Source organism: Mytilus galloprovincialis, chromosome 1 (assembly GCF_965363235.1).
Source record: "Mytilus galloprovincialis chromosome 1, xbMytGall1.hap1.1, whole genome shotgun sequence".
In the NCBI taxonomy this organism is placed as follows: Eukaryota; Metazoa; Mollusca; class Bivalvia; order Mytilida; family Mytilidae; genus Mytilus; species Mytilus galloprovincialis.
Window position 1 is genome coordinate 17201435 of NC_134838.1, and position 27651 is coordinate 17229085.

General features: G+C 30.5%; 1 protein-coding gene across 12 annotated transcripts in view; it reads left to right on the top strand.

The window, feature by feature from the left end:
* LOC143067591 (uncharacterized) overlaps positions 1-27651 on the top strand; it is an 86747-nt gene that overhangs the window by 24517 nt on the left and 34579 nt on the right. For 4 of the 12 annotated variants that reach the window (XM_076240954.1, XM_076240946.1, XM_076240980.1 and 1 more), the window contains exon 3: positions 26121-26168. The exons of 3 other annotated variants lie outside the window; for them this stretch is intronic. In XM_076240954.1, coding sequence (XP_076097069.1) covers positions 26121-26168 — 48 coding nt within the window. Of the gene's footprint in view, positions 1-542; positions 622-5467; positions 5876-10976; positions 11171-24716; positions 25613-26120; positions 26169-27651 lie in introns of those variants that run through there. 5 more of the 12 variants (XM_076240996.1, XM_076241015.1, XM_076241067.1 and 2 more) reach the window with 5 other exon arrangements.

The following is a 27651-nucleotide window of genomic DNA, read 5'->3' on the forward strand; positions in this document are numbered from 1 at the left end:
TTTTGTCAAATGTAAAAAATAAAATAAAGTAGGTTCTTTAAAATAAAATGAAGTGGCTTAAATAAGACAGGTCAGTCATGCTACTCGCTTGCTGTTCAGGAGCAGATTTGATCTTTTGAATGCAAAATATTGTATCTTGAGATTTTCTTTGAGGCTTTGATATTTTTGACATAACGACAAATTTTTAAAACAATACAAGAAATTTCCTCTTGGCTGATCTAAATTCCCCAAACTTCTACTTTTTTTTAACATGCTTTTACTTTTACTTTATGTAAGTTATGTTTTTGAACCTCACAGTTTAATTAGATAAAATAAGTTCCTATGTAGCATAATTCATTAAATTAATCTGTTGCTATATAACTACAAAAAAACTACCTTTTATATAAATAAATGGTGGTACATGTATTGATTTTTTAAAATAACTTTTCATTTTGTATTAAAAATAAAAGACAGTTTTATGTTAGAGTTATCTTTCTTAGCATAAGAAAAAAAATATTTTGAGGCAGGACTCACAGAGTTATCTTTTCATGCCATTGTTCAGATTTTGATTGGTAACCAAATTAGAGTTATCTCCCATTGTACTATATTGGAATGAGAGATAGAGGAAGCTCAGCTAAAATGGTAGTTATATTGTATTATTAGTTTGGAATAAACATCAGGCCGAGGGTTTTTCTGTTGTAAATTATTCATTTAAGCCACCTTTGATTTTGTTGACAATTGAATCAATGGATTATTTATGCATTTAATTATAAAAGTAAAAAAACCAAATGAATGTGTAAAAATTTCTTAAAATTAGCAATTTGAAATATAAAATTGACAAGTAAATATATAAATTAAATGGAAGCATTGTCTAATATTATCTAGGATTTAAAAACTTGGAAATGTTTGATATAGATTTTAGTTTATACTATGTTATTGATCTTTAATAATGACATTTTCAAAAAAATATGTGAATAATGAATTTAATTACAAGTCAACACTTTAAAGGTATTTTCCCCTTAATTCATATTCATTGATGTCTTAAAATAGACTCATTGGATTTAAAGAGGTTCTATTATATACTGTGAATTATTTCTGTAAAATTCTTATTGTGTTATGTATGCTGTTTTTGGAAAAACTATCAATAGCTTGCAGAATTGTTTGTTTTTATTTCCAAGTTTTTTCATGTCATGAGTTCAATAAATGTCAGATTGTGGATTGAACTCGAATTGGAAGAATAAATGACTTTTTTTTCTGTTCTAAAAAACTCCTTATGGTTATGCTCATGTATTTCATGAGTTACATTGAAATACTGTTATTTCTTAGTAAATTAAAAACTAAATTAAAAAATTGGCATATCAAATAAATGATAAAAGGTTTATCAGTTAAAAACCTGTAATTCAACTCATATAACAATGGGTGTTTTCTCAAGATATACAAGACATGGTAACTTATGAAATCACTATCACCATTTCATTGTCAGGCATGGTCACTATCACCATCTCGGGCATGATAGCTTATGATGATGTTACCATCACCATTTATATGTCAGGCATGGTAACTTATGATGACATCACTATCACCATATCTATGTCAGGCATGATAGATTATGATGACGTTACCATCACCATTTCTATGTCAGGCATGATAGATTATGATGACGTTACCATCACCATTTCTATGTCAGGCATGATAGATTATGATGTCTTTACCATCACCATTTCTATGTCAGGCATGATAGATTATGATGACGTTACCATCACCATTTCTATGTCAGGCATGATAGATTATGATGACGTTACCATCACCATTTCTATGTCAGGCATGATAGATTATGATGACTTTACCATCACCATTTCTATGTCAGGCATGATAGATTATGATGACGTTACCATCACCATTTCTATGTCAGGCATGATAGATTATGATGACGTTACCATCACCATTTCTATGTCAGGCATGGTAACTTATGATGACGTCACTGTCAACATATCTATGTCAGGCATGGTAACTTATGATGACGTCACTGTCACCATTTATATGTCAAGACATGGTAACTTATGATGATGTCACTATCACCATTTATATGTCAAGACATGACAACTTGTGATGATATCACTATCCCCATTTTTATGTCAGACATGTTAACTTATGATGACCTCACTATCACCATATCTATGTCAGACATGGTAATTTATGATGATGTCACTTTTACCATTTATATGTCAAGACATGATCACTAATGATGACATCACTATCCACATATCTATGTCAGACCATAGTAACTTATGATGATGTCACTATCACCATTAGTATGTCAGTCATGGTGACTAATAATGACATCACTATCACCGTTTATATGTCTGGCATGGTGACTTATTTTGACATCTATATCACCATTTCTATTTCAAACATGGTAACTTATGATGACATCACTATCACCATTTCTATGTCAAACATGGTAACTTATGATGACATCACTATCACCATTTCTATGTCAGACACGGTAACTTGTGATGATGTCACTATCACCATTTATATAGCAAGACATGGCAACTTGTGATGACATCAATATCACCATTTATATGTCAGTCATGGTTACTTATGATGATGTCACTATCACAATGGTCAAACTTTTATGAATTTAAACTTGTTATGTCTTCAAATTGGTAATTTATATACCATGATTTATCAAATGTTATTAATTAAAGTTCATTTTCCCTGTCTTATTCCTTAAAATGTCAATTTTGTACAGCCTGGACTATGCTCAAAGGGAAATACCCCAAAATGGTACCCCAAGAGGGAAATTTCAAACACTTTTTTTAACAATATTTGTTTCATATTTTTATTATTTTTAAAATTTTTTATCGATTTCAGTATAAAAACAATATACGTATAGTGTCTTGAAATATAAATATTATTTGTATTCGGCACGAAACAGGAAAATGCTCGGTAGAACCTCGCATTTCCCCCGTTTCTAAGCCTCATACAAATAAATTTCATATTTCAAGACACTATACATATATTGTCTAATAGTATGTCAGACATGGTGACTTATGATGACATCACTATTTCTATGTCAGACATGGTAATTTTGGTGACATATTTGTAGGCATTTATCTGTCATAAATCATTATCACTAATGATGACACCAAAGTAACAATTTATTTGCTGTATTGGTTAATTAGTCATTGTGGTGATAGCATCCTTTAACTTGTATTTGTAGTACTTAATTGGTCATTGTTTGTGATACCCAGTTGAGATGGTTACTTCTATAATAAATAAATGTATTGCAAATTTTGTTTCATATATTTATTTTTTTTATTTCTTTTCCTTTATATTTCTTTAACGGTATATTGGAAAATGCTTTATTATTTAAAATTTAAAAAAAGTGATGAAACAGCATTCTGCAAGAGCAACACTAATTCCATATGTGATCTTTTATGTTTGAGTAAACTGACAAATATAAGCCCCCTATTTACATCAAATTCAATATTATATAGTTATGTAATAAATATACATTGCCAATCTGAGCCTAAATCAAATATAGGAATTAAAAGTATGAAAGTAAATAATGAAACAAAAGTGGGTTTTATATATTGAAAATTGATATCTAATATAAGCATACTTTTATTAGATCATGCATGAGTTTGAAAATTTCTCAGGTAATTTCAGAGTTTATAAATGTGTATATATATACAAACTTGCAAAGTTATAAAAGTTAGATTAAACCATGCACACGGATTGAAGTTTGGTCAAACCTTGGACAGTTGTTGTATAAATTATAAATCTTATATCTAAACAAATTCATTTAAATCGAATTAAGTTAAATTAAAAGACATCAAATTTTATTCAAATTTTTATCCTTGTTTATTCCTCTAAAGAAATTATAAGCTAATGTAGTATTTATATCAATTGATCATGATTAAAAGACCAATTGACTTCTTATGGTCTGTGATGCTTAGGTTACTTACGATAAAAACATCTTGAGGGGATTATTGAGATGGAATTAGGTTCACGTCATGTGAAAAATTTCACTTGCCGTGAGGTTATCTTAAAAATATCTGCGTATATAGAAAAATATGAAAATGATTGGAAAAGTTTAATAAAGGAGCTCATGTAATGATGGTTGATGGATAAAAAGACATATTTTTATTATAGATGATATCATTATAATACCACTGAAATTGCAGATTTGTGTTTGGTTATGGCATGTATGGCTATCAAAAGTCTTTAATGAACTGTATCAAGTGATTAGGAATTGACGAGATTTTTCAATCAAGGACAACTTATCCATTGTTATCTGATATTAAAGATTTAAATCAGAATCTTTTCTTTGACTTAAGATCAGTTTTTTATGTTTGAAATGATTTCTTGAGACAAGAAATTAAATGGAATTTTATTTCAACTTAATTTAAATTTCCAATAAATGACAATCATTATTGTCAAGCTGAATATTTTTTTAATACAGATTGAATAAGTACATGTTATTGGTATTGCAAGTCACCATTTTGTAATGGTGCATAAGAAAGACTTTCTCGTTCTTTGTACTGATTTTTTATGTGTCAATCAGACAGTGTTATCTTTGCTATAAACTTTTATTTACGTAATCGAATAGCATTGTCATTCAAACAATGACATAAAATATAGGACAATCGGACAAAATCATAGGTAAAGGATCAACACATTAAAGATCAGGAAAGCATACCGGCATATCGACACGAAACATCTACATAGTTTCCTTATTTACATGATTTAAACCGCTAAAAAGACGGCTGATAGTAAATTATGAGGTTATTAAAATGACATCCAATGGAGTTCACATATTACAATAGACAGGGCAATCGTTACTTATAGATATTTACAATGGACTTTCTTTGACTTACAGTGAATGTGTATTCAGCGAATGACTGTTATTATAAGTAATTAGCTAATGGTCCTAAAATTGACATAAGAGTTAAATGTACCTAACAATGGGACAATTTTTAACCTTTATTTATGTGTAACTTGTGTAACAAAGTAAAAAGTTAATTCAGAGTTAAAGATATATGTGATGTATTTACTTGTATGATGGATGCAGTTAGTTAATCGGTAACATTACCTCGTTAGAATTGTACCTACTGGGATTTGAAACTTGATATTCTATCTGCAGTTAGTTATGATATATTGATTAAAGTGAGTTTTCCTGCAAATAACTTTTTTTAAACAATTGCTTTTCCTTCTAAAGGATATTGGAATACAAATTCATTAGAGAAAACCATCTATAAATGTCATAATTATACTATGACGACTATATTTTCCTCGACTATGACGACTTCTTTTACAAGTTGAAAAGTATCTAATTGGAAAAAAAGTGTAACAATCTATTACCATACGGGGAATATAAGCTTAATGCATTTAATGTGTTTTTTATTGGAGAAAGGTGAAAAATCATTCCATTACAAACCAACCAAAACTTTGTGTGTGTTGACTTCAAAGATTACTAATTTCATTTTTATGAAAATTAGGAGGCTGCAAGAGGATAGTTAACAGAGTTGATGGAGTTTGAAAAGTTGTAACATTTTGTAACTTGGTGATATTTAATACTTTTAATGCAAATGAGGCAGTTGATTAATTGATTCAATGATTGCAACTATTAATTTGCCTTGATATTTTACTTGGTTCAGTCTCACATCAAGCTTCCCGATCCCTTTACCAACACAAATTGGGTGATCAAGGTGGAAATAAAACGAGGCCATGCATGGAAAGTGAATATGTCCTTTCCTGATTATGTTGCCAAATTTCGGCGTAAAATGGTGGAAATACGTTCCCGGTTTAGAGAGACAGCTCGGTTAGGATTATATGCTGATTACTGGGTTCCACCACTCCAATCTACATCCCTTAAACGGCCTTCATCGTAAGTACTTTTTACTTCTTATCATAAACCTCTATTGGTCAGCTATTTTCTTGATGACCGTCTCTACTCATTTCCAGGTAAGAAGATTAATTATTAACAAATCAATTACTATGTTTCTATAGATGTAGTTTTTCTTTGTTATTCAATCCTTAGATGTTAAAACTCTTTACTTTAAAACAGTGTCACCTTCCTTATGGTTTTGTCAGACTGGAAAACTCGTCATATATTTGATATTATTTCTTTTTTTTAAGAAAATTGATGAATTCATTCCGACTTATTCCAGTTTAGTATCTCACTTTTTGTATAGAACTGGGTTGTACGTGAAGTGTTCTTGACTATAGGATATTCTTTGATGTCTAATCATCTTTGGTCTTGAAATGTATTGCCATGACCACAGAATTCTGAATTTTGTTTGATAAAGAAGTCTCAATATAACTTCCTAGTTTTTTCTATTCAGCAGTTACTCTCTAGATGTTTTTAGGAACTATGTTATTATATATATTTGTTTACCATACTTGTAGATCAGGCTGAAATCAAACTCTTATGAGCACCTGCCAGAAATTTTAATTGAAAAGGTGATACTCCTAGACTTGATATCTGATCTTTGAGTACAGATTGAAGTTAATGATATAGCTACGGATTACTTCAATTATTGAACACTGATATTTAAAATATACTCTGGTCTTAAAACTTTGATCAGCGAATGTTGAACAATGTCATCTGTTGTGTGTCAACAGATGGCAGAAAATCTGTAAGCCAGAGTTAAGACTTACACAAAATGTAAGCAATTTATGTTGCATTGCAATAGCTTTATTTCAGTAAAATTCTCTGATTTTTAATTTTAGTTTCTTGTGTATAATTCGGAGTTTAGTATGACGTCCATTATCACTGTACTAGTATACATATTTTTTAGGGGCCAGCTGAAGGACACCTACGGGTGTGGGAGTTTCTCGCTACATTGAAGACCCATTGGTGGCCTTGGTTGTTGTCTGCTCTATGGTCAGGTTGTTGTCGCTTTGACACATTCCCCATTTCCTTTCTCAATTTTATCTCTTTCTTTTAAATCATGTACATGACGTGTACTTCTATCAAGAGCCATTTTTACCTCTTAAAACCCAAAATTCTTATTGATAGACTCATAATTGTACAACAATCATCTTTTACCATTAACCAACAGAATATATGCTTAGTAGAGACCTTCTTAAGTGACAGATGTATGAAAATCTCATGGTAAGGTCCAAAATTTCTTCACATATTTCTTTTAGTTTGCAGCATTCATTTAATCCTGTTAAAAAATGAATTGTATCATTGATAGGATTTTGAATTATATTACTTTTTCAAGAGTTTGCTGACTTAAGAAGTGACAATTTACTTTGTATATGCAATTATTTATATTTAATGATGTTCATCAATTTATCCTATTTGTAACTGTCAGATCTGAAATGAGATAAATTTATTAATATTTACCTTTAATTTCAAATGCCAGCATGTCATTAAAAAATGAAGTGGTAGACAGTTAGGGCTACAAAAGTGTGGACAATTATTATATAAATTAATTTGTAAAATTTTCATTCCTACTCAGGGATGTGATTTTGATTATCATCTTGGCATCCATCTTTCTGTCTATTCACTATTCTTTCATTATTATTCTTGCCTACCATTTTTTATGTTTAATTTTTTTATAATTTTTGTTAGAAGTATAATGGATCTTTAGCTAGACAGTAATACTCAGTTCCATCAGGAAAGTTAGAAAATATCTATGATACAGTTGACCATCGTCTATTAAGATAAACACAAAAGGCCATGAAAGATTCAGTAAATGAACCTAAAAAACTGGTTGTGGACTAGAGGTGCTTTGGTCCTTGTCCTTTCAGTCAATTCTCCTACCCTAGGTCAGTTGTTCTCTTCAGGCTTCCTCCACCAACAAAAACTTGCCGACATGGCTAAAAATTGAACATAGGGAAGAAATGCATATTTGGTGTATAATCTCTGAAACTAAAGCAAAGTATTTAAAACAAATCTGACATAGGAAAATGTGCAACAGGTTTTGATTCAACTGCCCTGAAATTTTCAGACAACTCTTTGTTTGGTTGCTGCCCTTGAATTGGGAATTTTAAGGAAATTTTGCAGTTTTTGGTAAATATCTTGAATATTATTATAGATAGAGATAGACTGTTAACAGCACAAATATTCAACAAAGTCTACAAATAAATCAATGTGACCAAAATTGTCAATTGACCTTTTAGAAGTTATTGCCCTTTATAAAATTGAGAATGGAAATGGGGAATGTGTCAAAGCTACAACAACCCAACCATAGAACAGAGATCAGCAGACAACAGTCAATTTTTCATAAATATATGTAATCTTTTACAAAAATCCCCACTTAATCTACTGGGTCAAAAAGAATTAAACTTGGCCACAATTTTCAATAGGCCAAATTTGGCCTCAATCATTATTAGGGTATCTAATACTATTTAGTATTAATTATGATTTTAACATTTAATATTTTACATAATATCAAACACAACAGTAGATACACGTGAGTGACACACGCTCATGGGAGCCTCTAGTTATCTTTTAAAAAAACTATGCCCCCTTGATTTCTTCTCCTTTTTTTTTACTGGTATAGATGATTAAAATTTAACATTTTGTTCGGATATTGTAATGAAATATTCAGAAATACAATTTGAAATTATCTTGAATTGAAGATATTGTTTAGAAAGAGTTGTTTTTGTACGGCCCCTTAATATCTCCACTTAAGCATTGTCTTGGGAACTCGTCATACTATCGAGATTGTTTGGTTGACTCTGTCAAATTTTACTTGAATTTGTTTTTTACTGTTTATTGGATTAGTCGGAAAGAGAGCAGTTATTTATTTAAGTTTGTATTTTATTGTATAAGAGTTGATAGAGACATTTCTATTAACTAGTCTGATCCTAGTTTTATTTCTCTATGGATTAGATCTTTATACACGAAGTATCCTGTCGATAAAGTAGATTTTTTTAGATCTAAAGAATTGCATTAATTTCTATTGAAAGCTTATTCTATAATGAAAGATGGACTCCAATACATGTAATATATTGGTTGTCATGTTTCAGGGTATTGATATTGTAACTAACTCTTTGCTTTGTAACAGTTTATCAAAGCATTTCAACGTTGGTAAAATGTTGCTAGCTATATTATAAAAGAGAAATTTAATTAGAGATTTGGAAAACTGATGTCTTTTAAAATTGAAATTGATTTAGTTATTTGAAAGCTTATAATGCAACATTTTAAATAGAAATTCTATGCTGTAGTGTTTGTTACTTAGTAGTAACTGATGCTAATGCTTGTGTTGTGATTTTATAATGGAGAAAATCGTAAAAACTAGAAATTAGATAGATACAATTCAGATTAGAATCTATTGAATAGTCATTAGTTGTGAATTTTCATGTAAAATAGAAAACATACATAAATGAGTTATATCTAGTTTTAAGAAATAGTAACAAGAAAAGAGTATAGCATCTGAATACATTATGTATTGTCAAATTGATGACCATTTAAAGGTTTCAGAAATATAATTTATGGAAAAGCTGTGGAAATAACTAGAGTTTCTTCATATATATATATATATATATAAAAAATAAATGCTTAGTTGTAAGAACTTATTATTGAGATCAAGTGAATGAAATTATTAATTTAAATTTTATGACAATCCTAAGTTTGATTTTGTATTTAATGGGAAATAAAGTTTATTTTAATTAGCAGAGAAGTGAAAGAAAGGTATAATTATTTCATCTTGAAGTAGATTTTATCGTAAATGTTTATTTAAAAATGAATTAGACCTAAGGTCATGTATGTACAGGCATACTTAGTGAATAAAATAATATTCCGTAATAAAATCTTTATGTTTGCAGTTTCTATGAGTTCTCAACAAATATTTATTGTGGTCTTCATTGTTTTTTTTTTAACTTTTCACCTGAAAATGGTGGTTTGACTCTTAGCTAAGATATTTTCAAGTACTTCCTAAATCAGAGAATATACATATACAAATCATCTAATTGTGCTATTTTTTGACATTTTATGTTTAAGCATATAATTTCAACTTCTTCCTAATCATAACCTCCGGGTGCGAAATTTTCCATTGGTGGTTGTCAGCTGTTATCTGTTCTTTGGTCAGGTTGTTGTCTCTTTGACATATTCCCCATGTCGGTTCTTGATTTGATCATATTTATATGTGAGGATCCCTGGTGGATGTTATTTATATACTGGACAATACCTATGGTGATAATTTGAATGCATAGAGCGCTCTGGTGCACTGTTTGGTGGTAGCTTGATATGTTGGTGTTTGAATGTTGAATTGTTTTCCTTACAAAAATTTGTGATTATCATTTATTCAAGTGAAATACAGCGGTTTGTAAGTCAGGTTACAAAGTTTGCCTCTAGTATTGAAGATTAGTAAAGAAGAGAGTAAAAACAACACTGGTTAAACAATATCTTCTTCCTGAATTTATAAAAATTGTTTGTGAAAGTTGAAAATAACTTTTTGTGATTGAAAAAAATATGTCCACCATACAAAAAATAGTTTGTCTGTCTCTTTACTACATAAGTGTCAAAAAAAACCTTTTACATGTCTAAAATCAGATATCCTAATTGCGTATTTATTTGATATGCAAAATCTAATTTAAATTAATTGATTTTACTTAGTCAAAAGGACTATTAATAAAAACTGGCATGTTAATTGAAATGCTTATTTGTTAATCATTTGATAATTTAAAGTTATGAATATGCTCTGTGAACCATATTTCTATGTTTGAATGCCCAAAGATATAGTTTTTATAGTTTTGGGACCTTTTCCCACCTAAAATATCAGACAATTTGTGTTATATTTAAATTGGCCTTTCTTGTTTTATAAAACAAAACATTATGAAAGATTATCAATGCATTATTTGTGTTATTGTGCAGAGATAAAGCAGTATTACTACAAAACTGTTTACGGTATCCTGAAAATTTATTTGAAAATCAAAGCTATTGATGAATATGACACATCAACTGCACTTTTGTCAAGGGAATTATAAGCTCTTAAATTGAAACATTGCATGTTGAGAATTGACGGGAATGGCCGTTGGATGTAGTAATGTATGATTCTTCTAACTACGAAGTTACTCGGATATTGAGGTGTGATGAGGAATCTCTGGTTTGTGTCGGTAGCAATCGTCAGAGTGAACTTCTCAAACATTGCCGATTGTTAAGTGCTCATCTAAATGCGAAACCAAGAGTTCACTACCAGCATAGAAAAGCATTCAGTGCTAACTGGTAAGTGAGTGTATAGATTCTGTGCTTCTTAAGTCGTCAACAATCATTCAGTGCTAAAAGATAGATGGGAACTTATCTCTTCATACATGCACCTTATTGCTATTTGTTCTGCATTACCCAGGACATAAAAATTCCCATAAAATTTTGAAATCATAATAGAAAATATCTGACGCTGATTTGAGAAAGTGATTATTGTATGACATCAATAGTTTAAGAGGCGCAGATTCTAGGGTCAAGTGGCACAGATTTCCAAATAGCGATAAGGTCTTTTGATTTTGTACTGACTAGTAAAACTTTACAGAATTAAGTGTTTCAATACCACTCGCAGGGCGACTGATTTTGTCAAAGGATCAAATTTTCCAACAACCATTTCTTTTATTAATTTTTAAAAAATTTTGAGAAAAAAAATGGAGTAATATCATTTTGTTAGATAATTAATAGGCCCAAGACCACAATTAATGACCCCGCTTTTCGTTGTCCACGAATATAGTTGATCATAGTTCCTTTTAATTATAGTGTATTTTTCCTTAATTTTTTTTCTTTCCTTTCCTCACTCATTCCTTAAATCTTTTTCGGTGGAAATGAAAGAAGAGAGGTCAAATAAATTTTTGGAGGTTGTATTTTAACTGATTTTGATATGGAATGAGTGATTAGGTCAAGTGCAAAAAGGTGATATTTACAGTTTTCGGAACATCTCTTGACTTGTCAATAGGGGTATGGATGTGTATTGGCTAAATTTGTAAAAGTGATTGCTTCAATCTTTCTGAATTTTGGATATATATTTGGACTAGGACAATACATTACACACACAAAAAATTGGACAAAAGTGCATGGTGCAATTTTTTTAATGATGCAAAAGGTTATAAAGAACTGATAGAGGAATTAATTGTGGTCTGTGGCCTAAGAGGTGCATTTCAGCAAATTTAGAATTTTTACTTTGGCATCTTTTCTGAATGATCTATTGGTATTGATTTGTCAAACTATATGAGAAGAAATGATTTTCACTTTCATTTGATAGACATATTGTGAAAAAGTCACTTTTCAGGTTAAATGCCTAAAATGTAGCTTTTTCACTTTTTTCACTATTTTTTCAAAAACAGCATGCTTAATTTCTCTCTGACAGTTTTTTTCTGATATCTATTTGTGTTTGTGGTATTTATTTCAGTTGTTTAACTTATTTGTGAACTCTGAACACAAAAAAAAGTAGATAAAAACATAAAAAGAGTGCAAAATGTGCTGTTTTAATAGTCTAAGTCTAACGGTCAGTGTACGCAGCAGGTGAAATGTGAAGTTCTATGCACTTAAAAGTTGTATTCCAAAACAGATTGCACTGAACCTACATCAAAAACACTTATTACTGGTTGCTTAACCATTTCTGTTTCACAGACTACCTTTACTTTCTTCTGTTGGATAGCTAGTGGTATAAATATTGGCCTTTTGAGGCTGACATTTCATTCAGTTTTTAAACAGTAAAGTTAATAAACTTTGCATCAGACCATACTGTCTGCATATATAGTTGAAAGTGACAGTCTTGTTACATCCAGGCTCCATGTTTTATCATATCTGAGCACAGATTTTAGCAAAAAGAAGTTTATCTCCATCTCCCATATCATTTATATGCTTTTAAATATGCAAATGTGGGGAACGGCCTAAACTGGCAATCTGTTTTTTTAAGCATAACATTGCTAAAGACCATTTTATCCACATGCGTTATGCTATTTGAAACTTATATTTCCATCAAAAGTACTTTTATAACCTGTTAAAGTTTGTTTGATAACTTAACAACTTCAGAAAATTGTGGTAAGTGAAAAATATTACATTTGATATAAGGCCTCACCCTAATTGAAAACCTCTATTTTTTGGCACAGGCTCATATAAAATTAACTTCTGGCCATTTTGCATAAGTCTGATACATGAAATATGCTTTCTGTTGCTTTAAATAGATGTTAACTTATACATAGAGACATTAAAAAGTGTTAGTTTTGGTATCTTTTGGTTTTTAGAAGCTCAAATTTGATAGTTTTAATTGTTCTAATTCAACGCCACAATTCAGCACCCAAAATTCAGATATAAAATATGCCACATTTTTTTTATTTGGTATCATATGGCTTTGAAACTTTGTAACCTGTTTTATAATATACTAAGCTTGAATCATGCCAAGTTTTATTAGAATTGGTCAAGTTTTAGGCCCCTAATAGGCCCAAGACCACAATTAATGACCCCGCTTTTCGTTGTCCACGAATATAGTTGATCATAGTTCCTTTTAATTAGAGTGTATTTTTCCTTAATTTTTTTTCTTTCCTTTCCTCACTCATTCCTTAAATCTTTTTGGGTGGAAATGAAAGAAGAGAGGTCAAATAAATTTTTGGAGGTTGTATTTTAACTGATTTTGATATGGAATGAGTGATTTAGGTCAAGTGCAAAAAGGTGATATTTACAGTTTTCGGAACATCTCTTGACTTGTCAATAGGGGTATGGATGTGTATTGGCTAAATTTGTAAAAGTGATTGCTTCAATCTTTCTGAATTTTGGATATATATTTGGACTAGGACAATACATTACACACACAAAAAATTGGACAAAAGTGCATGGTGCAATTTTTTTAATGATGCAAAAGGTTATAAAGAACTGATAGAGGAATTAATTGTGGTCTGTGGCCAATACTGGCATTACAATGTACTGAATGTACTAGTTAACATTATAGTTTTGTTTTAAATAATATATGGATCATAAAGTTTTAAAGAGTCTACTGCCATTAAATATTTAGTTTAGTCTGTTTTATACGCAAGTTTATGTACAAAATTCATGCTTTTAAAAGTTGAAACTTTTAGTGCATTGAATTAATGTTGGCATCAGGCTACAAAATAAAAAGTTTATGTTACAACAGGGAAATAAAAATAAAACACCAGGCTTACCAAATGGAATTTTAATTTGTGATTTTATCATAATATTTAACTTCTAGTTATGAATATTTAATGTCTAACTTTACAAAATTCAATAAATTTCTATATAGCATTTCTTTCCAAATAATTATTTCTGATTTGATATTGATTTCATGTGGGTTGGAAATGGTGGTTGCTTTGTAGTACTTTATGCAATGCAATTTCAGTGATGAACTACAGTACTTAACTAATAATAATGACCATTGTGAATGTCTGTTTTCTTGGTTGATGTCTGGACAACTCTTGTGTTTTTTAATGCCCATATTGAATAGAAGAGGGGAATTATGTTTTTCTAGTCAGTACATCCTTCTGATATTTTATCCATTATTTCGTACATTCATCCTTCTGTCCTGTATCAGTTGAAACTTTTGGTCAATGAATATAAGGACACAGTTTATGTTGCTTTGTCTTTGATTTTCTGTATCACAATGATGTCATTTTACCCATGGGTTGGTAGTATTTTTTTTCTAAGACTTTTTCTATTGCTATACCGTTTCCATCTATCATATAATTACTTAGTCACCTAATAGTTTCCTTTCGTTGCCATTGGCCTCCAGATTTTCCATTATGTATCTAATTTTCTTAAGGTTTATGACCCCTTCTGTAGCCATTTTTGTACGAATTTTTCAAACTTCAATTGTATCAAAACTACAGATGTAATGAATAATAGAGATATGCCATTTTGTACATATTTCAAGGGGAAACTTGATGCAAAGCATTATTATTTATTGTTTCATTGCATTTAATAGAAAAAGAGTACTTTGTGGCAAATAAATGAAGATTTTTATAGAAAATCCACAGCCTTTAATACAGAGATTTTTGTTATAAAATTTGAAACATAGATTACTCACTTGCTTTTCTATGATGTGCAAGTGTTTATTTTTTACAAAAAGTTCTAAGCAACCTGTAAATTCCAAAATACCTCGTGCTGAGTCACTAAAGTCAAGCGCACCCTAAAAGGTGTACTTGATTTGGTCCATATTTTAATTTGTTTTAACCAATACGTAGCTACATTAATAAACTGGTTTTAAGGAAATCAATGCTAGCACTGCATGCAATAATCTTATATCTATCAGTCATTAACTTGCCAAATATGAGGGTACAAGGATAAAGGCTGTGGATTTTCTATAAAATTTCCATATGTTTAGCATTGAATCAACACAAGGGTACATAATCCTTAATATATTAGTATATATATTCTAATTTCGTCAATTAACTTGCCTTGAAATGAAAAAAAAAAATTGTATTTAGTTGTTACAAAAGTCAATTGCTATTCTGGCCAATTTTTGTCTCACCTGTTTTTGCACATATAATGAATATTTATTAAATTTTCATCAACACACACTAATTTAATTGTCAAATTAATTTATAATTTTCTGAATTTAATTAATTAAGCATAACTAATGCTTGACTTTATGAATATTGAAATAACAAAACTTAATTTATTAAAAATTTGGTGTTTATTTGATACTGAAGTTCAGCTTTCCAGTCCATTTTGTATAAATATGAACGTTATGAAAAATTCGACATATTTGTGTGCACAGTTTTAGAAGCACATTTTAGAAATGGATGATAGAAATTATTTGAATGTAAAACAAAAATACAGTTCTAACACAACTACAGTGAAATCAAAACAGAAAGTAACTATCAAACTAAAGAAATTGACTCCGAGAATGGATAGGAAAAGATCTCTTAAGATTATAGAGGTTTATAGGAATTTTAACAGGTAGAGTGAATTGCTTTAAATTATTACTGATACATAATTTAATTATTTACTCATTAATTTGTTGAAATGTTTTTAAATTTTAAATTTTTAATGTTTAAAGCCTGACATCATTTTTCTCAGGAACTTCAAGTTATAGCACACCAGTTTATTCTGGTTAGACATATGGTTTGGCTGGTTTTTTGTTCTTTCAAAGTTCCATCTCTTGTTTACTGAACACAGATAGGAAACTTGTTACATTGAGTCAACAATTTTGGGCAGGGGTAAACATATTGGTGCTTTCAAATTTGGGAAGGGAGGAAGGTGGTTAAGCCTAGAGCTGTGGTGTAGTGGTTAGTGCATCAGACTACTAACACACTAGGTTCCTTGTTTGATTCCGCCGTTCCGAGATGAATTTTCGGCTCTCCCTTGACACCATTTGAGAGTATGGTCTTGAGGAAAGGATGATAGTCCATCAAAGGGGACAATAATTGGCTGGCCCGTGTTAAGAGAGAGCCATATCTCTTGCACGTAAAAGACACCCTTGTAGATTTCGAAAAAGAGCAGGCTAATGCCGCTACAAGGCAGCACTCACACCTGCAAAGTGGAAAGGGATTAATATAAGTTGCAAAAACTTGTTTCCCAATCCACTATAAATATGTTTAAACTAAGCCTAGTGCATTGATTGTTTCTCCTAAAATATAAAAGATAGTTGTTTTGCAGTTTGATATTATTCTTTCTTCTATCTAAAAAGAAAAAGAAGAAAAAAACACCAAAACAGAAAAGACAAATGACAGAATGAGAAACAGTACTTTAACTTCACAAGATACCATATTTAAATAAATCCTTTAATGTTTTGATTTATTCCAGATTGACTATGTAATCAATTTCTAGGTGCCTTTACTCATTGTAACAATCTACTTCCCCGGAAATATGAAATGTGCAATAAATAGTCTGGAATGGAATATGAAGAGAATAGTTACAGTTATAAAGAAATCAATTTACTGTATTATTAAATATATTAATTGCTGGCCTATAAAGGTACAAGAAGTTTTGTGTATATTTTTGTTCTGTCTGACAAGTTATGAAAAGATTTCTGAATTGATTTTAGATAAGGCTACAACATCAATGCATTATAAGGAAACAAAACGTTTCCTGGAGATTGATAGATTATATTGCTAACTTGTAAAGATTCAATGATGTGCTCTGATACAAACCTACATGACCTGAAAGATTTAGATGTCAGGTTGCTTCAATCTTTAATCAAGCAGTGTCATATTGAAAAAATAATTACTTGAGTCTTTTCTATTTTAGTTTGAAAAACATCCCTGCAAAGAAGCTTTTGTAGTTCTATAAAAGCGAAAGGCAGGAATGATTAAGTGGTTGTTTTGTAATCATACACTATGAAGTGATCAATTGTCAAATGTTCAATAATTCATTAAAAGTGTATCAAAACTTAGCTTATATATATATGTAGACAAAAATGATTTTCAGTAGGTCAGCAATTGTTTTCTCTCTTTCAAGTAAACTGTGCTTGAATTATTTTGAGAAATATACCCTTTGAAAATTTAACAAAGATAAAATGGATTTTTGTAGGTAATGTTTTCTTTCTCATTCATCATTTCTCTCCTGATTTAAATTGAAATGGCAATATTACATAATCACACACAAAGTTTACAAAATAGAATTATCTCCCTTAGTAGTCAGCTAATTACTAAATAGTCTGATGAGTTTGTAGTTAATAGATTTACGATGTATATGCATAGATGTGTATATTACATCTATTTACCGTATTGATATGTGATGTTGCTACACTAATATTAAAATTGGCTATTAAAATAATTCATCATATAAAATAGCAGTTTTGAAACAGGATAAATTTTTTGACATGACATGACAATTTGTTATCGACTCCTAGGAGTCGAGATTAAGAATTGAATGATGGACAGTTTTTTTCTTGCTACCTGATTGGAAGATATTACGAGACGTGAATAATCAAAGTTTATTGATAGGTTAGGACAATCCAAACCTAGTAAATGTCCTTCAATCCCGTAGAGTATCGGATTTGTCCTCTCTATTTTAGCAATTAGATTTTGCCTGGTCATTAATCATGCATATTCATGATATTGGTACACAGGTAACTTTTATCTATAAATAGTCGAATCTTCTGGAGTTTCGTAGACAACAGCGTTAAACGATATATACTACTACATAACGTGTGACCTCACCTGCGTGGTAAAATTTGTTGATTGATGCACATGGCTATTCTAGTAAATGAATTAATCTACAAAGCGAGAGCACTTTCCATTTTCATCAGCTAAAAGTCGACTAGCCCTTTTTGAAAGGCTAACGCTTGTTGCTGTTGTACTTAATTGGAGACCTAATTGATTGCTGTTCAGTTATGCACTAGCATTTAATTAAGATGAATAAATCCAGTATATTTATGGTTTTGTTGCATGAGAAATGTTGATTTTATCATCAAAATCAGGACATTAGATGCTTTAAATACTCCATGGGGGATCAAAAAAACAAAAAAGAATTATGAGCATTTCAAATCTTTTTCGTTGCTAAAACAGTATACTCTCTAGGGATTCAAAAGCAGACATCACAAGTTAATTCATCACAAGTTAATTTGTTCTTTATTTGAAAGGATTCTTTTCTTTTTGTTTATATTAGTACTTATTGCTTACTACTTTAAAGCAGAATTAAAATTTTAGAAGGCACTGAACTATTAAAAAAGATTTGGAATACCTATGTTCTAGACAATAAAAATCATCTGAAAAAATTGGGAAGGTAATTATAAGGTTGTTGATGTTTTATGCCCCATTTATGGGCATTATGTTTTCTGGTCTGTACGTCTGTCCGTCTGTCCATCTGTTCGTCTGTCTGCCTGTCCGTCCATCTGTCAGTCCGTTCATCAGTCTGTCCCGCTTCAGGTTAAAGTTTTAAGTCAATATAAAAAAGAAGATGTGGTATGATTGCCAATGAGACATTACTATCCAAGGTAGTTTTTGATGAAGATGAATTCCAATCAACTTGAAACTTAGTACACATGTTCCCTATGATTTGATCTTTCTAATTTAAATGCCTAATTAGAGATTTTTCCCCATTTTCACAGTCCACTGAACATAGAAAATGATAGTGCTGATGGGGCATCAGTGTACTGGGGACACATTCTTGTTTTTTCTCTTTTCATATGTATTAATTCTAAGATCTGAAAAAATACTATCTTGGGAATATATATTGATAAATTTATGTACAAGTTTTTTCAACTTCAAATGAATGTGTTAGAAAGTAAGAAATGAATGCTATTTTTATATTACTATTCTGGTACTAAAGAAGTCGTACTTCTATTTTTATTAATCTCCTTTATTCTGATTGAATTTAATTGAAATGAATATTATATTTGAATTAAATTAAATGGCTATATGGTCATTGCTTCTAAAATAAACATTATTGGGTAGTTTTTCAAATATGAAAGTTGTCTGACAATTTTGTATCCAACAGTAAAACATCCAGAAAGGTGTGTAGTGTACATTATTTTATTATATAATACATTAAAAGGGTGTAAAATAATCAAGCAATGAAATTTAACTACCAAAAATGCTTACTTTATGGTCATATTAATTTACCAGTGTATTTGGTTTCATTTAATGACAGCTATATAGCCTATATACTTATATTGCTAAATTTTTATTAGTTTTGTCATCAGCATACTGGGTACAAGTTTTATATTTATATAATAACTGAATATATAACACCAAAATAAGTCTTTTAAAAAAAGATGTGAAATTGAAGAAAGGCAATTAGAGTTATACCCCTTGAACTGTTATTTTGATAAAACTTTAAGTCAGGTTAATGTTGGTGAAAATTAGAACTGAACTAATTCCTATGCTCAAAATTTGACTGTTTTGTTTGTCTAATTATTGAAGCGTGAATGTTCATGCTGTGTGCTTACTCTAGTTACATATATATAGAGAGAAGAAGAAGAACTGCTGTGTGCTTACTCTAGTTACATATATATATAGAAAAAGAAGAAGAAGAAGAAGACGACGCTTTATAGTGGGGTGCCAAATCAACAAATTTTATCGATTTGCCTTAACAGAATAACACAAGGCTATATTTTATATCATTGGAAAGAGGAGAATAAGCCTCATTGAAATAGCATTGTTGTCGTTGTCTGCCGTGGTCACGTATGTTTTAAATCAGGGTCAAAGGTCAAAGCAAAAATTCAAGAAAAATGCACAGTCACATTTAGATAGCTTGTTTCTTCTACATCTATGCGTTTGTAGCAAAATAAAAATAACAAATTTATAGAAAAATATCTTTTGTATCTACATTTAGAATTTATTTTATATTTGTATAGCCAAAAATGACTTTAGATTGACTTTTTTGTATATAGGGTGCAAATTTTAAATTTTCAAACAGCTGTTAAATAACAGTGACCTTGACCTAATTCAATTTCTAAATTTGAAATTTTTGTATTCAATACGTTACAAGTAATATCGAAAGATGTTTTTTAGATCTTAACTTTAATCATTTGTCGAAAACAAAATGTGTTTTTTACGTCTTTTGATAGTAAGGTGTTCGTCAATTTCTAGGTAAATATCAAATTTATGTTATTGGGTGCGAAAGAGTATATGTAAATGATTTGTTCCGAAATTAACGTTGAACTTGGTTTAATTTAAAGCTCTGTGTATAGCTTTGCTTTATAGAAGTAAAAATTACTGCAAACAGAGAAAAGGGGGGGGGGGGCAAAAGTTATGAAAACAAAACCTCTATTAGAACAGATAAAACACCCCATCCTACATATGCAGATGACTAAATGAGCAACAGTTGGCTATAATGTTTATAAGTATTCCAAAAATGTAATAAGGGAGAGGGTTATGTTCAGCACTGATGTTTTTTTACAAACAAATGCAAACAAAAAAGGCGTAAGAAACCATAGGAACGTTAAAAACTTATTAAATAAGGACAGGGAGACAACAGCATGGCTGAAACACGAAAAAAAAGAACAAAATGCAAATAGAAATTATGATCGAGGCTTGTATTACCTACTACTTTCTATGGTCTCCTGTAGTCTAAGCCCACCAACCACACCAAGGTCAGAGAACATATGGCATGTTTTTTTTCATTATTATTTTACTTATCTTTCGGATTCCCCACTAGATAGATTAGTACTATATTTTCCACGATATTAAAATTGATTAGATGTTTTATTTATTGTTTAGAGAATAACAGGCAAAAAAAATGAAGATTAGAGAAATGTGTGGTCTAATTTTTTGAAGGGGGTTAATTTTTTGAAGATTAGAGAAAAAAGGGGTGAAAATTAAATGTTTACAGAATAACAGAGTGAACAGACCCCCCCCCCCCCCCCATCCAGACCCTCATGATTTATATAGAAAAATGAAATCTTATACATTGTCATATTCGTCGTCATCAATATTTCTGTCTAACTGCAACCAGACGAGTATTTACATTTTGACATATGTTATTTGCCTGACATGGGCATAAATCTGTACTTGATAGATTTTGTCGAAGCAAATGCAACCCTTTGAAAACACAAATTTCCCCTCACAAGTACAAACAAAATCTTGCAGAAATTCGGATGACATCTGACTTTCGAGATAGACAGAAACAAGTCATTCATCTTTTCCCATTCAAACTGACAAGGAGAATGTTAGGGTAGTTAGGGTATACATAAATATGAAAAATCTATCAAATATGCAAAAAAATGTCACTTTTCAGATGGTTTTTGTCAAAAATGAAAGTGGCCACATTTGTGTTCATTCTTAATATTGAAATGTAAGTTGTATTTGATGATAATACATAACATATATAAAGGTTGAGAATGAACATGGATGCTGCCACTTTCATTTTTGACAAAAACCATCTGAAAAGTGACATTGTTTTGCATATTTGATAGATTTTTCACATTTAAGCTTGAATCTGAGCATTTTTAATGACTAAACCAGTTAAAATCTTTCTCATATACTAATTTAATCAACTGAAATAGACACTTAAGTGTTTAAAAAGTGTCCAAAATCTTTCGTCAGATGAACCTGAAATTTGAGGCCAATTTAATCGGCCCTTACCAGACCTACTCCTTTATATAGTTAAAAATATATAAAAATGCATATTTTTGACACAATTGTAACATGTAAAGTAACATTAGAACCAGCTAATGCACACCTCCAAGTGCAGGAGCTGCTCACTGTATTGAAGACCCATTGGTGGCCTTCGACTGTTGTCTGCTCTTTGGTCAGGTTGTTGTCACTTTGACACATTCCCCATTTCCATTCTCAATTTGAACTTGCAAATGCATTGGGTATTATTTATTTTTTGTTGATATGGTAATTTGAAGGAAGTCAATACTATTGATTCAATATATATTATTAATATTTTTTAGCTTTCTGATTATTTTCATATTGACTTTATTAAAATTTAATGAAGTTCTGTAGGAAAATAATTTTAGAGGTAGCACATTTTAAGTAAATTACCACTTTAGGACCTCATTTTCAACTTCATATGTTGCATAATTAGGGCCCCGCCAAAGGCGGGTCGCCCTATAGTGATCAGTCTGTCCGTCCGTCCGTCTGTCCGTCCGTCTGTCCGTCCGTCCGTCTGTCCGTCTGTCCGTCCGTAACACTTTGTGTCCGCTCCATATCTAGAGAACCATTATGATTTCATACTTTATACTTTACATGTTTATTAACCACCACCAGAGGGCGTGTCATGATGTATGTACAACTTCCTAGGTCAAAGGTCAAGGTAAAAAAACTTTGGTTTCAGTTGACAACCCTGTGTCCTGTGGTGAAGATCGTGTCCGCTCTATATCTTGAGAACCGTTATGATTTCAAAGTTTATACTTGACATGTATATGAACCAACACCAGAGGGTGTGTCATAATTTATGAACGACTGCCTAGGGCAAAGTTCAAGGTCAAAAACTTTGGTTTCAGTTGACAACCCCATGTCCTATGGTAAAGATCGTGTCCGCTCTATATCTTGAGAACCGTTATCATTTCAAAGTTTATACTTGACATGTTTATAAACCAACACCAAAGGGTGTGTCATAATTTATTTACAACTTCCTAGGTCAAAGGTCAAGGTCAAAAACTTTGATTTCAGTTGACAAACCAATGTCTTATGGTAAAGATACAATTTTTTAATGCACATTATTCACATCGGGGCCCACAGAGATGGCTCCCATCTCAATGATATCTAGTTATTTTCATAACTGAAAGAATTAATTTTATTAGCAGGTTTATCGAATGGTTTCAATGTCTGTTTGATGATTAAATATTGTATATGCTGAGAAATTTTGATATTTTCAAATTATATTTCATGCAGTTATCTGACTTTGTACAACAATACTGATTCATAATATATTTCTAAAAAGTTTTTATTATATTTTGCACTTAAAACGCTTTTTCTCTAAAGAAATTCAAATAAGTACTGTTATTCCTATGAGGGTGATAAGTATAGATTATTACATGGCATTTTTCATATCAGACCCTTTATCGGCCCAAGGTTTTGATATCAGCCCAAGAGCCGAAGGCTCGAGGGCTAATATCATGAACGAGGGCCGATAAAGGGTCTGATATGAACAATGACATGTAATTATCTTTTTATCATATACTTCAGCAGAAGCAATACAGACAAGAACAACTAAAATTTAATTTTGTTTGTCTTTGCACTCTCAGATAATATTTACAGACAGCCAAAAAAAAATCTTAAATTTAATTGTTTTTATTGATATTACAAGCATTTTATTTATCTTGTCACAACAATTATCATATGTTCTTCAATTATATTGTTACCTCATTTATGTCTTTAAAACATTTTTGCTCCTCAACCATTTTGTGAAAAGTCGTATCACTTGTCGTTTTCCGCGTTTTGTTATCGTTTTTAATCAAATTTCCGGAAATGCACGAAGTTGCATGTGATAAACGTCACGGAAATTAACGGAAAGGCATGTGATAACATTCCGGAAGCAGTCAATAAAGGTACCTTTATCAGCCCGCTTTGGAAGTTCTTAGGAATCTGGTCAATATACTTAGTAATCCTTTCATAGCCTTTTAATAATTTCAAATGTTATTGAACTGTAAAATTTTAGTAATATTGTATACAAGTATATGATAATGTCTCAGTAACTAATGAGATTTATATGTGTCACTAACAAACACATACACAATGGTAGTGAAGATTTCATACAATAGATCAATGGATATATGTCATCAATATTAAATCTCCTGTTGTCTGGTAAAAAGTCTCACTTATTTCAATATTGATTTTATTATTCGGATGTATAGGAATCTTTTAAAAAATTTCACCAAGTATTTTTTAACTTTTATGAAAAGTTACGGTCCGGGAGGTATTTTAATGTGGCATGATACTGTTAAATAAATTAGTTTCCGAGCACAATACGCTCTTATGTGTATCTGAAATTTGCCCTTGCCTTTTGTCTGAAGTTCAAACACTTTGTTTGTTTATGTTTTTAATACTTTTGAAAGGGATGTATTTTAATTAAAGAATGCTAATTAAACAACTAATTGGTTTAAGAAAAAAGAGTGTTTTACCTGGAAATTTAAAGCCAAAGGGAATCTAATAGACAATACCTTTAATTACTTGTGATTTTAAACAATTTCAATGTTTTTGGAAAGTTTCATAGGATTGCTATGGGATTTATATAAGACACTGATTGGTAGTGTTAAAAAATATGTTTAATTGAAAGGCTTTAGTGTATACTGCTTATGTTTGGGGGTAAAATATGGATTAATATTTTAATGTAGTATTTAATTATGAGGACTTTATTTTTTGTTGTTGTGTTTATAAACATGAGAGGTTTAAAATCACAAAACATATTTTAATCAGTACAGATTATTTCTTATTTTAAATGGACATTTCTATAGGAGGGAAAAAACCTGAGATCTAATACATTTTTAGTTAGTGCTGGACTATTATTACTACAAATTAAGTCTGCCAATTGCATGAACTTACATTTTATATGTGGATTTAAATATTTGTTTGTCCATATTTGAATGGACATGTAAATTTGAAGAGATTCTTGTTTTTTTCACAAATCATTTTCTGGTTCAAGGCTTGGAAAATTAATTGGATTTTATTATGGACAGTGTAAACAAAGAAAACATTTAATGGCTGATGTCTATTGAGAGTTGAATTAAATCATACTAACTGAATGGCAGTCAAAGGAAACATAGATTTAAAAGCACTTTTCAGTATTGGCATCTATTGAGTATATACTGTATAGAAATGTATGGTACTTATTTGTTTGGAGTAGAGTTTGTTTTCGTCGCTACAATTCATTTCTAATTCATTTCATTAGAGGATATTTTAATAGAAAATAAATATCTATCAATTTTATAAGGACTAGCTGCAATGTGTATCCAGCAAAACAAACATATAAATTAATAGCCCACATATTTAAAAAAATGTTTTGACTGAAAATAGTGAAGTTTTGTGACGGTTTTTAAAACAAGGAGTTGTCTTATTGACAATAACACGGTGAATGAAGCATTATTGGATTTTTTAATATTTATAAATTAATAATTGAAATCAGCTGTTTGATTTTGAGATATTTGAACAAAGTCTATTTACAAATGACTGTGATTTCAACACAATGTGAAGAAGTAAGAATGAATGCTAGGTTTGGGAAGCTGTATAAAGAGTCCTACAATAGACCATCTACATCATATAATAGACCTTCAACATCAGATGAATGTGTTCGACTACGATTAATTAACGTTTCTAGTATTTCATTGCAATGTGCCCAAAGGTAAGAATGTTTCATTGTTGGTTTATTTAGCACAGATTTCGAGGTATTTTTCAATTTAATGAATATATTTTTATCAATCCTACATTTTGACCTCCAATTATATTGATTGTCTTGCTTGTTTGACCTAAACAACTTGCTGTGTTAATATTTTGATATACCAAAACAGCTACCAAACAGAGTTAAAACAGCACACCTCAGCTTGAAAAAAGGTTTTTTTTATGCTGAAGGATATGTCATTGTTATAGCCATAATCAATATCATGATTGTTTCTATTTTAACTATTTGAATTGTATAGGATAACCTAGGAAGTAAAGCTGTTTGAAGGTGCATGAAATATTTGCCAATGGACATAAAGATCAGTCAATGTAGGGAGGGAAAATTAGCCATATAGAACTTTTCTTTGATCTTTCAAAAATTAATTCATTTTGATTTCCTCATTAAAGATTCTATAAAAAAAGTCAGTCTGGAAGTTAATTTTGCTTTATTTAACTTGTATAATTTTTAATAGATCAGTAGAAAATACATACATGTATCTGAAGCAGTCATCAGCTTTAAGGTGAGAAGTGTGACATCCAGATAAACTGAAACAAATTGCATGACATTCAGTTTCCATTATAGTTATTTAATCATTGCAGTCTCAACTTCTAATGAGTTAATCTTAACCTTGTTACAGAAAGATAAAGTAAATTCTCTCTAAACTTATTTTCCATGTTCAACTCATGTACCCTCCTTACCCAAATTTCTAACATTTCCAACCCATCCATAACCTTGTCATTTATCTTTTATCATTTTGGTGCTGGTAAAATATCTGCATGAAAGACTCTTCATTAAAAACTGGATTTCTTATGTTTATTAATGTTCTAAAGATTTCAGACTTTTAAATTGTTAATTGTAGCAACATTATTGACATTGTCTGAATGTCAACTGAGAAAACATTATTGACATAATGTCAATTAAGGCAACATTATTGACATTGTCGAGGCAACTTTATTGACATTTTCAAATGAGGCTAAATTATTGACTTTGTCAACTGAGGCAACATAATTGGCATTAAAAACTGTGGCAACATTATTGACATTGTCAACTGAGGCAACATTATTGTCATCTGAGGCAACAGTATTGACATTGTCAACTTAGGCAACATTATTGACATTGTCAACTGAGACAACACTATTGGCATTGTCAACTGAGGCAACACTATTGGCATTGTCAACTGAGGCAACATTATTGACATTGTCAACTGAGGCAACATTATTGACATTGTCCACTGAGGCAACATTATTGGCATTGTCAACTGTGGCAACATTATTGGCATTGTCAACTGTGGCAACAGTATTGTCAACTGAGGCAACAGTATTGACATTGTCAACATTTCAACATTATTGACATTGTCAACATTTCAACATTATTGAAATTGTCAATTAAGGCAACTTTATTGACATTGTCAACTGAGGCAACACTATTGACATTGTCACTTGAGGCAATATTATTGACATTGTCAACTGAGGCAACAATTTTGAAATTACTTATGGTAAAACATAAGGTGTAAAACAACAATCTGTTCATTTTTCATTAATCTTCTGTTTTAATCAGGACCTACAATGGTTGAATGGTCTAAGTACTTCATCTACTGTACCACTAGCCTCAACACATGGCAAGTCAATTTGACTAAAATCTTTATAGACTTGGATTACCATGCAATAATTTCTACAGAAGGTTGGGGATTCCCCGTGGCTACCATTAAATTTGAAATAGCCAGTTAAAGTGCTTAAACTTTTCAGCACAGGAATACAAACACCAAAAATCAATTACTGTAAATTCAGAAATTATTGCGAGGTATTTATTATTGCGAAAAATGTGACAGGGTTGTAGTCGCAATAATTTAAACTCCCATTTTGAAATTTTTCATATTAATTTATTAGGTTTTTTGTCAATATCGCAAAAAATTAAAAATCACATTTAAGTCCAAAATGACAAAATCACAATAATATATGACACAATATTTTATGAATTAACAGTAATCTGTTTTGAAAATAATT